The sequence below is a fragment of the Salmo salar genome, chromosome ssa26 (genome assembly GCF_905237065.1).
Source record: "Salmo salar chromosome ssa26, Ssal_v3.1, whole genome shotgun sequence".
NCBI lineage: Eukaryota > Metazoa > Chordata > Actinopteri > Salmoniformes > Salmonidae > Salmo > Salmo salar.
The window spans coordinates 48,869,984-48,883,096 of NC_059467.1; the positions used below are offsets into that span (position 1 = coordinate 48,869,984).

General features: G+C 47.3%; 1 protein-coding gene across 1 annotated transcript; it reads left to right on the forward strand.

Annotated features, from left to right (window-relative positions):
• Positions 1–1,517: 1,517 nt before the first annotated feature.
• On the forward strand, positions 1,518–10,949 carry LOC123730750 (collagen alpha-1(I) chain-like). Its single transcript, XM_045708318.1, has 2 exons — positions 1,518–3,732; positions 10,912–10,949. Exons 1-2 carry the CDS (start codon positions 1,518–1,520, stop codon positions 10,947–10,949), a joined length of 2,253 nt encoding a protein of 750 aa, XP_045564274.1.
• The last annotated feature ends 2,164 nt before the right edge of the window (positions 10,950–13,113 follow it).

Below are 13,113 nucleotides of genomic sequence, written 5' to 3' on the forward strand. Positions count from 1 at the left end.
TATTTATATAATTTGTAAGATGTTGTTTTGCTTTGAGTACAAGGAAATGGTATTGTGTTTAATAGGGTCTTGTAAGCCTGGTGTATGACACTTAAAATCATAGCAATCAATCATATACAGTAGATGTACATCCAAGAGGATGAATACTAATGATACCCACTGTATATACAGTAGATTGACATCCAAGAGGCTGAATACTAATGATACCCACTGTATATACAGTAGATGTATATCCAAGAGGCTGAATACTAATGATACCCACTGTATATACAGTAGATGTACATCCAAGAGGATGAATACTAATGATACCCACTGTATATACAGTAGATGTACATCCAAGAGGATGAATACTAATGATACCCACTGTATATACAGTAGATGTACATCCAAGAGGATGAATACTAATGATACCCACTGTATATACACACATTTACATCATGCTGTTTATCTTGTTGCTCACGTCTTAATGTAGATCTATTTTTTTAAACAAGAGACAGAAACAGTTGGAACACATACAGGCCTAGGCTTATCTATCCTCTATGATTCCACATATCATACGTAGACTTTGATTTAACTCATTCAACACTGCTGCAACAAGAAAAACATTCAGACTAAAATGGAGTCTGGTATCCTTTAGTGATGGGGTGTTGGGAAGATGATGTCACCACCTTAATAATAGGCTTTCAAGGGTATGTAATATATCCTCTCAGAAAGAATATTCCCAGCATATCATTATCAAACGTCAGCTAGCACAGCAACACAGGTAGTTATATACACTGAGTGGACAAAACATTAAGAACACACTCTTTCCATGACATAGACTGACCAGGTGAATCCAGGTGAAGCTATGATCCCTTATTTATGTCAAACTGTTAACTCTACTTCAATCAGTGTAGATGAAGGGGAGGAGACAGGTTGAAGAATTTTTAATCCTTGACACAATTGAGACATGGATTGTGTGTGTACCATTCAGAGGGTGAATGGGCAAGACAAAAGATTTTAAGTGCCTTTGAAAAAAGGTATGGTAGCAGGAGCCAGGAGCTAAGGTTTGACTGTGTCAAGAACAGCAACGCTGCTGGGTTTTTCAAACTCAACAGTTTTTCATGTGGATCAAGAATGGTCCAGCAGCCAAAGGACATTCAGCCAACATGACACAACTTTGGGAAGCATTGGAGTCAACATGGGCCAGCATCCCTGTGTAACGCCTTTGACACCTTGTAGAGTCCATGTCCCAACGAGTTGAGGCTGTTCCTGGGGCAACTCAATATTAGGAAAATGTAAATGGCAGAATTAAGGATATTTTTTCTGGCATACCGTTTCGGTATTAAAAGACAGTGTTATCCCAATAATACAGGGACAACCTTATATGCATATTAAACGTACCTACAACTGTCAAAGATGAAAACCAACTGCAAACTGAGGGGGAAAGGAAAACAGTAGTATTCGTTGCTATGGTAATCAATGGAGCTCAGGGCTATTGGAGCAAAAGGCATGACCTTTGTGAGGTCAAAGCAAAAATGGAACCAGGTCCTGGGGGTATGGAGGAGCCAGGTCCTGGGGGTATGGAGGAGCCAGGTCCTGGGGGAATGGAGGGGCCAGGTCCTGGGGGTATGGAGGAGCCAGGTCCTGGGGGTATGGAGGAGCCAGGTCCTGGGGGAATGGAGGGGCCAGGTCCTGGGAAAATGGAGGAGCCAGGTCCTGGGGAAATGGAGGAGCCAGGTCCTGGGGGTATGGATGAGCCAGGTCCTGGGGGAATGGAGGGGCCAGGTCCTGGGGAAATGGAGGAGCCAGGTCCTGGGGTTATGGAGGGGCCAGGTCCTGGGGGTATGGAGGAACCAGGTCCTGGGGGTATGGAGGAGCCAGGTCCTGGGGGTATGGAGGGGCCAGGTCCTGGGGTTATGGAGGAGCCAGGTCCTGGGGGTATGGAGGGGCCAGGGGGTATGGAGGGGCCAGGTCCTGGGGGAATGGAGGAGCCAGGTCCTGGGGTTATGGAGGAGCCAGGTCCTGGGGAAATGGAGGAGCCAGGTCCTGGGGGTATGGAGGAACCAGGTCCTGGGGGTATGGAGGGGCCAGGTCCTGGGGGTATGGAGGGGCCAGGTCCTGGGGTTATGGAGGGGCCAGGTCCTGGGGGTATGGAGGAGCCAGGTCCTGGGGGTATGGAGGGGCCAGGTCCTGGGGTTATGGAGGAGCCAGGTCCTGGGGGTATGGAGGGGCCAGGGGGTATGGAGGGGCCAGGTCCTGGGGGAATGGAGGAGCCAGGTCCTGGGGGTATGGAGGGGCCAGGTCCTGGGGGTATGGAGGAACCAGGTCCTGGGGAAATGGAGGAGCCAGGTCCTGGGGGTATGGAGGGGCCAGGTCCTGGGGGTATGGAGGAACCAGGTCCTGGGGGTATGGAGGAACCAGGTCCTGGGGGTATGGAGGGGCCAGGTCCTGGGGGTATGGAGGAGCCAGGTCCTGGGGGTATGGAGGGGCCAGGTCCTGGGGATATAGAGGAGCCAGGTCCTAGAGGTATGGAGGAACCAGATCCAGGGGGTATGGAGGAACCAGATCCAGGGGGTATGGAGGAACCAGATCCAGGGGGTATGGAGGAGCCAGGTCCTGGGGGTATGGAGGGGCCAGGTCCTGGGGGAATGGAGGGGCCAGGTCCTGGGGATATGGAGGAGCCAGGTCCTGGGGGTATGGAGGGACCAGGGGGTATGGAGGAGCCAGGTCCTGGGGGTATGGAGGGGCCAGGTCCTGGGGGAATGGAGGGGCCAGGTCCTGGGGATATGGAGGAGCCAGGTCCTGGGGGTATGGAGGGACCAGGGGGTATGGAGGAGCCAGGTCCTGGGGGTATGGAGGAACCAGGTCCTGGGGGCATGGAGGGGCCAGGTCCTGGGGAAATGGAGGGAACAGATCCAGGGGGTATGGAGGGGCCAGGTCCTGGGGGTATGGAGGAACCAGGTCCTGGGGGTATGGAGGGGCCAGGTCGGGTATGGAGGGGCCAGGTCCTGGGGGGTATGGAGGGGCCAGGCCTGGGGTATGGAGGGGCCAGGTCCTGGGGGAATGGAGGAGCCAGGTCCTGGGGGAAATGGAGGAGCCAGGTCCTGGGGGTATGGAGGAACCAGGTCCTGGGGGTATGGAGGAGCCAGGTCCTGGGGGTATGGAGGGGCCAGGCTGGGGGTATGGAGGGGCCAGGTCCTGGGGGAATGGAGGGGCCAGGTCCTGGGGATATGGAGGAGCCAGGTCCTGGGGGTATGGAGGGACCAGCGGGGTATGGAGGAGCCAGGTCCTGGGGGTATGGAGGAACCAGGTCCTGGGGGCATGGAGGAGCCAGGTCCTGGGGGAATGGAGGGAACAGATCCAGGGGGTATGGAGGGGCCAGGTCCTGGGGGTATGGAGGAACCAGGTCCTGGGGGTATGGAGGGGCCAGGGGGTATGGAGGGGCCAGGTCCTGGGGGTATGGAGGGGCCAGGGGTATGGAGGGGCCAGGTCCTGGGGGAATGGAGGAGCCAGGTCCTGGGGAAATGGAGGAGCCAGGTCCTGGGGGTATGGAGGAACCAGGTCCTGGGGGTATGGAGGAGCCAGGTCCTGGGGGTATGGAGGGGCCAGGGGGTATGGAGGGGCCAGGTCCTGGGGGTATGGAGGAGCCAGGTCCTGGGGGTATGGAGGGGCCAGGGGGTATGGAGGAACCAGGTCCTGGGGGTATGGAGGAGCCAGGTCCTGGGGGTATGGAGGAACCAGGTCCTGGGGGTATGGAGGAATTTGGCTTGGTTCGAATAGGATGCAATTTAGGAAGTACAGATTGCACACACACAGTAACACTGCAAATGACATACTGCAAAATACCTATGTTTGTTCTCAGTGCCAGTCAGTAATTGGAGTCTTTGGTTTCATCTTGATGTGTTTAAGTTCCGTGTATATTGTATTAAATCAACCAGGAATGACGGGAACAATAGCCATATTCTGAGTGCCTTGCGTACCTGGGGTTACATACTATTTCAAATCATTCCAAAACCTTTAGCTGTGCTGGGTTGGCTGTTGACATGGAACCAATAGAATAGTCCTAAAAGTGCAAACCCCGGCCACCTGCCACTCCACAGACAGGCTGAAAAGCATACAAGAGGCTGTTTGAAGGTCTGGTGCCTTGTCATGTGTTAGTAGAAGTGAAGGTTAATGTCTAAGAGCCTCTGGGGAGTGAAGAAGAACTTAACCCCTTACAACCCACCAGGGGTGCTGCACAGCATCTAGGGAGTGAAGAAGAGACCACTTAACCCCTTACAACCCTCCAGGGGTGCTGCACAGCAGATGACCCACTGCTTCCAGACCCTCCGGTGTCTGTGTGTGCGTGCGTGCTTGCGTGCTCATGTGTGTGTGCGTGCGGTGTGTGTGTGCGTGCGTGCGTGCGTGCGTGTGTGTCACAGGGGGTTGGGTTGTGAGCATAAAGACATGGACAATAAAGTTCATCGTCTGTTGACTCCTCCATTGGTCAGTATATCCCTATTGTAGCACGCGCTCCAGCAGGTATATCTCTCTGGTCACCCCTAAAGCCAACTCCTCCTTTGGTCGTCTCTCCTTCCAGTTCTCTGCTGCCAATGACTGGAACGAACTACAAAAATCTCTGAAACTGGAAACACTTATCTCCCTCACTAGCTTTAAGCACCAGCTATCAGAGCAGCTCACAGATCACTGCACCTGTACATAGCCCATCTATAATTTAGCCCAAACTACTACCTCTTCCCCTACTGTATTTATTTATTTTATTTATTTTGCTCCTTTGCACCATATTATTTATATTTTATCTTTGAACTTTCTTCAAACTACAAATCTACCATTCCAGTGTTTTTCTTGCTATACTTTATTTACTTTGCTACCATGGCATTTTTTTGCCTTTACCTCCCTTATCTCACATCATTTGCTCACATTGTATATAGTCTTATTTTTTTTTTTATTATTTTTTTTTTTTTATTCTACTGCATCATTGATTGTATGTTGTTTTACTCCATGTGTAACTCTGTGTTTTTGTATGTTGTCGAACTGCTTTGCTTTATCTTGGCCAGGTCGCAATTGTAAATGAGAACTTGTTCTCAACTTGCCTACCTGGTTAAATAAAGGTGAAATAAAATAAATAAATAAATAAAAATTGTCGGACAGGAATATCAAAGGGTAAGATGATGTGACCAGGGTGTGTTATGCACACAGCTAATGTGCTTTCCTTCTCAGTGACTAAAAATAACAGTAGCCATACCTTTATACCCAAACAGACCTGAGGGGGAGGAGCCGTTCACAGTGTTGCATCACACCTTTGACTTGTTTTGCATCATGCCATTAAACATTACAGAGTCTAAAAGGAATGTCTGCAGGGTTACTGAGTGATAGGCAGGTTCGGAGTTCAACGTAATGCTGCTATCTGAGGTAATTCACATGGGGAGAGGTTGTAAAAACACATACGTACAGTACCAGTCAAACGTTTGGACACACCGACTCATTCTAGGGTTTTTCTTGATTTTTTTTACTATTTTCTACATTGTAGAATAATAGTGAAGACATCAAACTATGAAATAGCACATATGGAATCATGTAGTAACCAAAAAAAGTGTTAAACAAATCTGTAACGTCCGTCGTTAGAGTGAGACCAAGGCACAGCGTGGGTTGGATGCATCATATTTTAATATAAACGGTGAACCAGCAAAATAATAAACAAGAAGCAACACAACGAATGAACAGTTTCGCAGGCTACAAACAGCAATACAAAATCAACTTCCCACACCAGAAAGGTGGAAAAAGGGCTACCAAAGTATGGCTCCCAATCAGCGACAGCGATGTACAGCTGTCCCTGATTGAGAGCCATACCAGGCCAAAACACAGAAATACAAAACATAGATAGGGAACATAGAATTAACATAGAAATAGAAAATAAGGAACACACATCAAAACCCCGAAACACACAAAACAAACACCCCCTGCCACGCCCTGACCAAACTACTATAACAAATAACAACTTTTACTGGTCAGGACGTGACAAAATCAAAATATATTTTATATTTGAGATTCTTCAAAGTAGCCACCCTTTGCCTTGACGACAACTTTGCACATTCTTGGCATTCTCTCAACCAGCTTAATGAGGTAGTCACCTGGAATGAATTTCAATTCACAGGTGTGCCTGGTTAAAAGTTAATTTGTGGAATTTCTTTCCTTCTTAATGCGTTTGAGTCAATCAGTCGTCTTGTGACAAGGTAGGGGTGGTATACAAAAGATAGCCCTATTTGGTAAAAGACCACGTCCATATTATGGCAAGAACATCTCAAATAAGCAAAGAGAAACATCAGTCCATCATTATATGAAGGTCAGTCAATCTGGAAAATTTCTCATGAGGACCGTCACAGGAAAGGAAGACCCAGAGTTACCTCTGCTGCAGAGGATAAGTTCATTAGAGTTAACTGCACCTCAGATTGCAGCCCAAATGCTTCACAGAGTTCAAGTAACAGACACATGTCAACATCAACTGTTCAGAGGAGACTGCATGAATCAGGCCTTCATGGTTGAATTGCTGCAAAGAAACCACTACTAAAGGACAGCAATAAGAAGAAGATACCTGCTTGGACCAAGAAGATAAGCAATGGACATTAGACAGGTGGAAATCTGTCCTTTGGTCTGATGAGTCCAAATTTGAGATTTTTGGTTCCAACCTACTCTGTGTCTTTGTGAGACGCAGAGTTGGTGAAAGCGGTCAGACAAAGCAGATGCTAAGCTACAGGACTGTTTTGCTAGCACAGACTGGAATATTATCCGGGATTCTTCCGATGGCATTGAGGAGTACACCACATCAGTCACTGGCTTCATCAATAAGTGCATCGATGACGTCGTCCCCACAGTGACTGTACGTACATACCCCAACCAGAAGCCATGGATTACAAGTAACATCCACACTGAGCTAAAGGGTAGAGCTGCCGCTTTCAAGGAGCTTATAAGAAATCCCGCTATGCCCTCCAACGAACTATCAAACAGGCAAAGCATCAATACAGAACTAAGACTGAATCGTTCTACACCGGCTTCGACGCTCGTCGGATGTAGCAGGGCTTGCAAACTATTACAGACTACAAAGGGATGCACAGTCACAAGCTGCACAGTGACACGAACCAGACGAGCTAAATTACTTCTATGCTCGCTTCAAGGCAAGTAACACTGAAACATGCATGAAAGCACCAGCTGTTCCGGACGACTGTGTGATCGCGCTCTCCGTAGCTGATGTGAGTAAGACCAGGTCAACATTCACAAGGCCGCAGGGCCAGACGGATTACCAGGACGTGTACTCCGAGCATGCACTGACCAACTGGCAAGTATCTTCACTGACATTTTCAAACTCTCCCATTCTGAGTCTGTAATACCAACATGGTTCAAGCAGACCACCATAGTCCCTGTACCCAAGAACACTAAGGTAACCTGCCTAAATGACTACCGACCCGTAGCACTCATGTCTGCAATCATGAAGTGCTTTGAAAGGCTGGTCATGGCTCACATCAACACCCTAATCCCAGACACCCTAGACCCACTCCAATTTGCATACAGCACCAACAGAACACCAACAGATCCACAGATGATGCAATCTCTACACTGGCCACTCCCACCTGGACAAAAGAACAGCTATGTGAGAATGCTATTCATTGACTAAAGCTCAGTGTTCAACACCATATTGCCCTCAAAGCTCATCACTATGCTAAGGACCCTGGGACTAAACACCTCCCTCTGCAACTGGATCCTGGACTTCCTGACGAGCCGCCCCCAGGTGGTAAGGGTAGGAAACAACACATCTGCCACGCTGATCCTAAACAGGGGTACGTGCTCAGTTCCCTCATGTACTCCCTGTTCACTCATGACTGCATGGCCAGGCACGACTCCAACACCATCTTCAATTTTTCCGATGGTAGGCCTGATCACCGACAACGATGAGACAGCCTATAGGGAGGAGGTCAGAGACCTGGTCGTGTGGTGCCAGGACAACAACGTCTCCCTCAAGGTGATCAAGACAAAGGAGATGATTGTGGACTACAGGAAAAGTAGGACCGAGCACGCCCCCATTCTCATCGACGGGGTTGTAGTGGAACAGGTTGAGAGCTTCAAGTTCCTTGGTGTCCACATCACCAACAAACTATTATGGTCCAAACACACTTAGACAGTCATGAAAAGGCTATTCCCCCGCATAATACGGTGTAAGTTAGTTCATGGTCTGGGCAGCTGAAACTGTGTAGCATAATACAGTACAATGAAAGTAAAAACTAATAGCCTTCATTAAAGTTTATCTGTTCACTTCAGTTTGATCCTCTGTTCAGTTCATGCACTTTGGTTGGAGAGGGAAGTAGCGTCAATTTTTGCCTTCCCTTTGCCCTCATACACTATAATAAACAAATACATCAATCTATCAATCTACCAATTAATCAATCAATAATCAAGCAACGCTGTCCTCTGCATCTCATTTGGTGGAGCATGGCGCTTGCAACTCCATGATAGTGGATTCGATTCCCGGGACCACCCGTGAAGGAAAATGTAAACATACACGACTGAAAGCTGCTTTGGATAACAACGTCTGCTAAATGTAATTTATTATATATATTGTAACATGTTCAGAACCTTCACTATCGTGAGGGCTGAGAATCTTTATGCTTGTCAACAGATCCTGGAATGAGGAACACGTGTGATAGAGTGACGGTAAGGAGTCGGGTTCCCAGACTTCCAGACTAGTATCGGCATTGGTGTGATGTGATATGATCTATACTCCACCCACAATGGGGTTTCCCATCTCTGAGAGAGGGCCTGGTCAAAAATAATGCACTATATAGGGAATAGGGTGCCATTTGGGATACAGCACAATGGATAGATTCATCTCTTTCAGATAGCAGTCACAAAACTAGAAGTGGAATCTGTGGACCTATAGAATACTACAACTCGCATCAATGCTTTAAAGAGGCAATCTGTTTTTCAAACAATAGCAAAGCAGTCACCCCACCACTCTCAAATTAATAGACAGAGCTATGAATTCAAGGACTGACCATCCGATATCGAAGTTATAGTTTTAACCATGTTTTGAGGCTATACTGTATTTGGTTACAATTACTTTTTTTATGAACAAATATTTGGGGTTCTGGTGGCGTTAGACAGACAGGTCATGAGGTATTTAGAAGATATACTTGTCGGGAAATCAATGGGTATATATAATTAATTGAAAAGTCCAAAACCGGTTGTAGCAATCTGTCACGTCCTGACCAGTATAGGGGTAATTTGTTATTTTAGTTTGGTCAGGACGTGGCAGGGGGTGTTTGTTTTATGTGGTTCGGGGTTTGTTGGGCTATGGTATTATGTAAGAGGGGTGTTTGTTTAGAGTGTTCCGGGGTTTTTGGTCTATGTTCTAGGTTAGTGTTTTTCTATGTTCAGTCTAGTTTTCTACTTCTATGTTTAGGGTTTGTTGATTGACCTTCAGTTGGAGGCAGCTGTTCCTCGTTGCCTCTGATTGAAGGTCCTATGTATAGGGGTGTCTCCAGTCTGGTACCTCCACTACCAGCCCCACGCACCAGGCGTCCAGTGCGTCAGCCCAGTCCAGCTCGTCCTGCTCCTCGCGCTAGCCCTGTGGTGCGTGTCCCTAGTCTGGCACATCCTAAGCCAGCTCCACGCATCAGGTCTTCAGTGCGCAGTCCCCGTCCCGAGTGTCCGGCGACAGTGCCTCATCCCGAGTGTCCGGCGACAGTGCCTCGTCCCGAGTGTCCGGCGACAGTGCCTCGTCCCGAGTGTCCGGCGACAGTGCCTCGTCCCGAGTGTCCGGCGACAGTGCCTCGTCCCGAGTGTCCGGCGACAGTGCCTCGTCCCGAGTGTCCGGCGACAGTGCCTCGTCCCGAGACGGCCCCCAGTCCGGAGCCGGCGCAGCGAGAGTCGCCCTTCAGCCCGAGGTCTCCAGTGATGCGCATCAGCCCGAGGTCTTCAGTGATGCGCATCAGCCCGAGGTCTTCAGTGACGCGCCATAGCCCAGAGACTTTGGGAGGGGTAAAGTTGAATGAGTATTTAGCGGGGGTGGATAGGGTAGGTTGGGGAGTAAGGCCGGAGCCTGATCCACCTCCATAGTAGGTGGGTTGGGGAGGGGGGGGGTGTAGCACAAGAACCGTCGGTGACGGTGGCCACCCTCCCTTCCCTCCCTTTAGTTGGGGATTATTTTTTGTTTGTGTTTAGAGTTATTGGATGAAGTTTTTGTTTTGTTGTTTTAGGTGCATCCGGGGTCTGCACCTTTGGGGGGGTACTGTCACGTCCTGACCAGTATAGGGGTAATTTGTTATTTTAGTTTGGTCAGGACGTGGCAGGGGGTGTTTGTTTTGTGGTTCGGGGTTTGTTGGGCTCGGGGTTTGTTGGGCTATGGTATTATGTAATAGGGGTGTTTGTTTAGAGTGTTCCGGGGTTTTTGGTCTATGTTCTAGGTTAGTGTTTTTCTATGTTCAGTCTAGTTTTCTACTTCTATGTTTAGGGTTTGTTGATTGAACTTCAGTTGGAGGCAGCTGTTCTTCGTTGCCTCTGCTTGAAGGTCCTATGTATAGGGGTGTTTGTGCTATGGGGATTTGTGGGTAGTTGTCTCCTGTTTTGTGTCTGTGCACCTGACAGGACTGTTTAGTGTCGGTCGTTGTTTTGTATACGTGATTTGTTTATTACTTCTTTTGATTTAATAAAGAAGATGAGTATACACGTTCCCGCTGCACCTTGGTCCAATCCTTACGATACCCGTTACACAATTGTACATTGCCCCTTTAATGTCTCCTGCCCTAAGAACATCCTACAACCCATGTTCTCTTTATTCAGCTCTTTATTTGTTCTTCAATAACAACAAGCTTAACAGATACAGAGATGTCATCTTTCACACCTAAGGGCTCGATTCAATCTGATCTGCTTTATCCATAGTGGTTGTTTCCAAGGTGTCGGAGGTGGACCTGCGTTAGAGCTTTTCAAATCCACAAGTGGCTCCCAGCATTATAAACGGAAGTTGCCATTGGCTGCACGGAGTCACATTAACAGAAATCCCATGCATCCTTTTTTACACGTTCAAACACTGGAATGTGAGATGTAATCTACACCTCCGTTAGGATGACAGGTGTAATCTACTCCTCCGTTAGGATGACAGGTGTAATCTACTCCTCCGTTAGGATGACAGGTGTAATCTACTCCTCCGTTAGGATGACAGGTGTAATCTACACCTCCGTTAGGATGACAGGTGTAATCTACACCTCGGTTTAGGATGACAGATGTAATCTACACCTCCGTTAGGATGACAGGTGTAATCTACACCTCCGTTAGGATGACAGGTGTAATCTACTCCTCCGTTAGGATGACAGGTGTAATCTACTCCTCCGTTAGGATGACAGGTGTAATCTACACCTCCGTTAGGATGACAGGTGTAATCTACACCTCCGTTAGGATGACAGGTGTAATCTACACCTCCGTTAGGATGACAGGTATAATCTACTCCTCCGTTAGGATGACAGGTGTAATCTACACCTCCGTTAGGATGACAGGTGTAATCTACTCCTCCGTTAGGATGACAGGTGTAATCTACTCCTCCGTTAGGATGACAGGTGTAATCTACTCCTCCGTTAGGATGACAGGTGTAATCTACACCTCGGTTAGGATGACAGGTGTAATCTACACCTCGGTTAGGATGACAGATGTAATCTACACCTCCGTTAGGATGACAGGTGTAATCTACACCTCCGTTAGGCTGATAGAAATCATCATTCATTTAATAATTAAATCATTACATTTTAATAATTTAATTTCACCTTCATTATTTCAATATAGCCTACACCAGTGATCACTTTCAGAGTGATCTTTCCAAGTACATTATCACAGCATATGGGCTATGCTTGGCCTAATACATTATTAGAGCATGTTGGCTATGCTTGGCCTGGTACATTATCACAGCATATTGGCTATTTTTATTTATTTTATTTTAACTAGGCAAGTCAGTTAAGAACAAATTCACAATGACGGCCTAGGAACAGTGGATTAACTGCCATGTTCAGGGGCAGAACGACAGATTTTTACCTTGTCAGCTCAGGGATTCAATCTTGCAACCTTTCGGTTACTAGTCCAACACTCTAACCACTAGGCTACCTGCCGCCCCTATGCTTGGCCTAGTACATTATCACAGCATATTGGCTATGCTTGGCCTAATACATTATCACAGCATATTGGCTATGCTTGGCCTAATACATTATCACAGCATATTGGCTATGCTTGGCCTAATACATTATCACAGCATATTGGCTATGCTTGGCCTAATACATTATCACAGCATATTGGCTATGCTTGGCCTAGTACCTTATCACAGCATATTGGCTATGCTTGGCCTAATACATTATCACAGCATTTTGGCTATGCTTGGCCTAGTACATTATCACAGCATATTGGCTATGCTTGGCCTAATACATTATCACAGCATATTGGCTATGCTTGGCCTAATACATTATCACAGCATATTGGCTATGCTTGGCCTAGTACATTATCACAGCATATTGGCTATGCTTGGCCTAAGCAATATTGTTTTTCTCAGACCATATTATATTTCAAAACTCAAGCGTTGATAAAACAGATCAGTTGTTGTATGACTTGTGAGGCACAGCTGAGCCTACATTTAAATAATGACATGTTTTATTTTACTGTACTGACAGTACCTGCATCTGATGGTCAGTCTCAGCGGATGGAGGGAGAGAGCAGCATACAGCCTTTTACGGTCCCAGCTCTCTGCTTCCTTTCCTCGGTGAGACTGACCAGAGAGAGGGAACACCGCCTTCCACCTGATGGCAAAACTCGAGTCACACCACATTATTTCTGCCTCAATGGACAAATTCATGTTGTTGTTTAATGACTAGAGAAGTGAAATATTCTTTCGATATTAAAAAGTAGACACGATGAGCTGCTAATAACAACAACGCAATCCAATCCATACACGTGGCTACTCATTCTGCTGCAGTGCCGATTGTAGCCAGTAGAAGTCATGAAGAAGCGTGTATTGTCTTGTAAAAGTGTTGAATAAAAACAGTGTTGACAGTTCTGTGATGAAGAAGAAGAAACAGCAGCTCTTTGCCGTATTCTTGGACAGTCTCT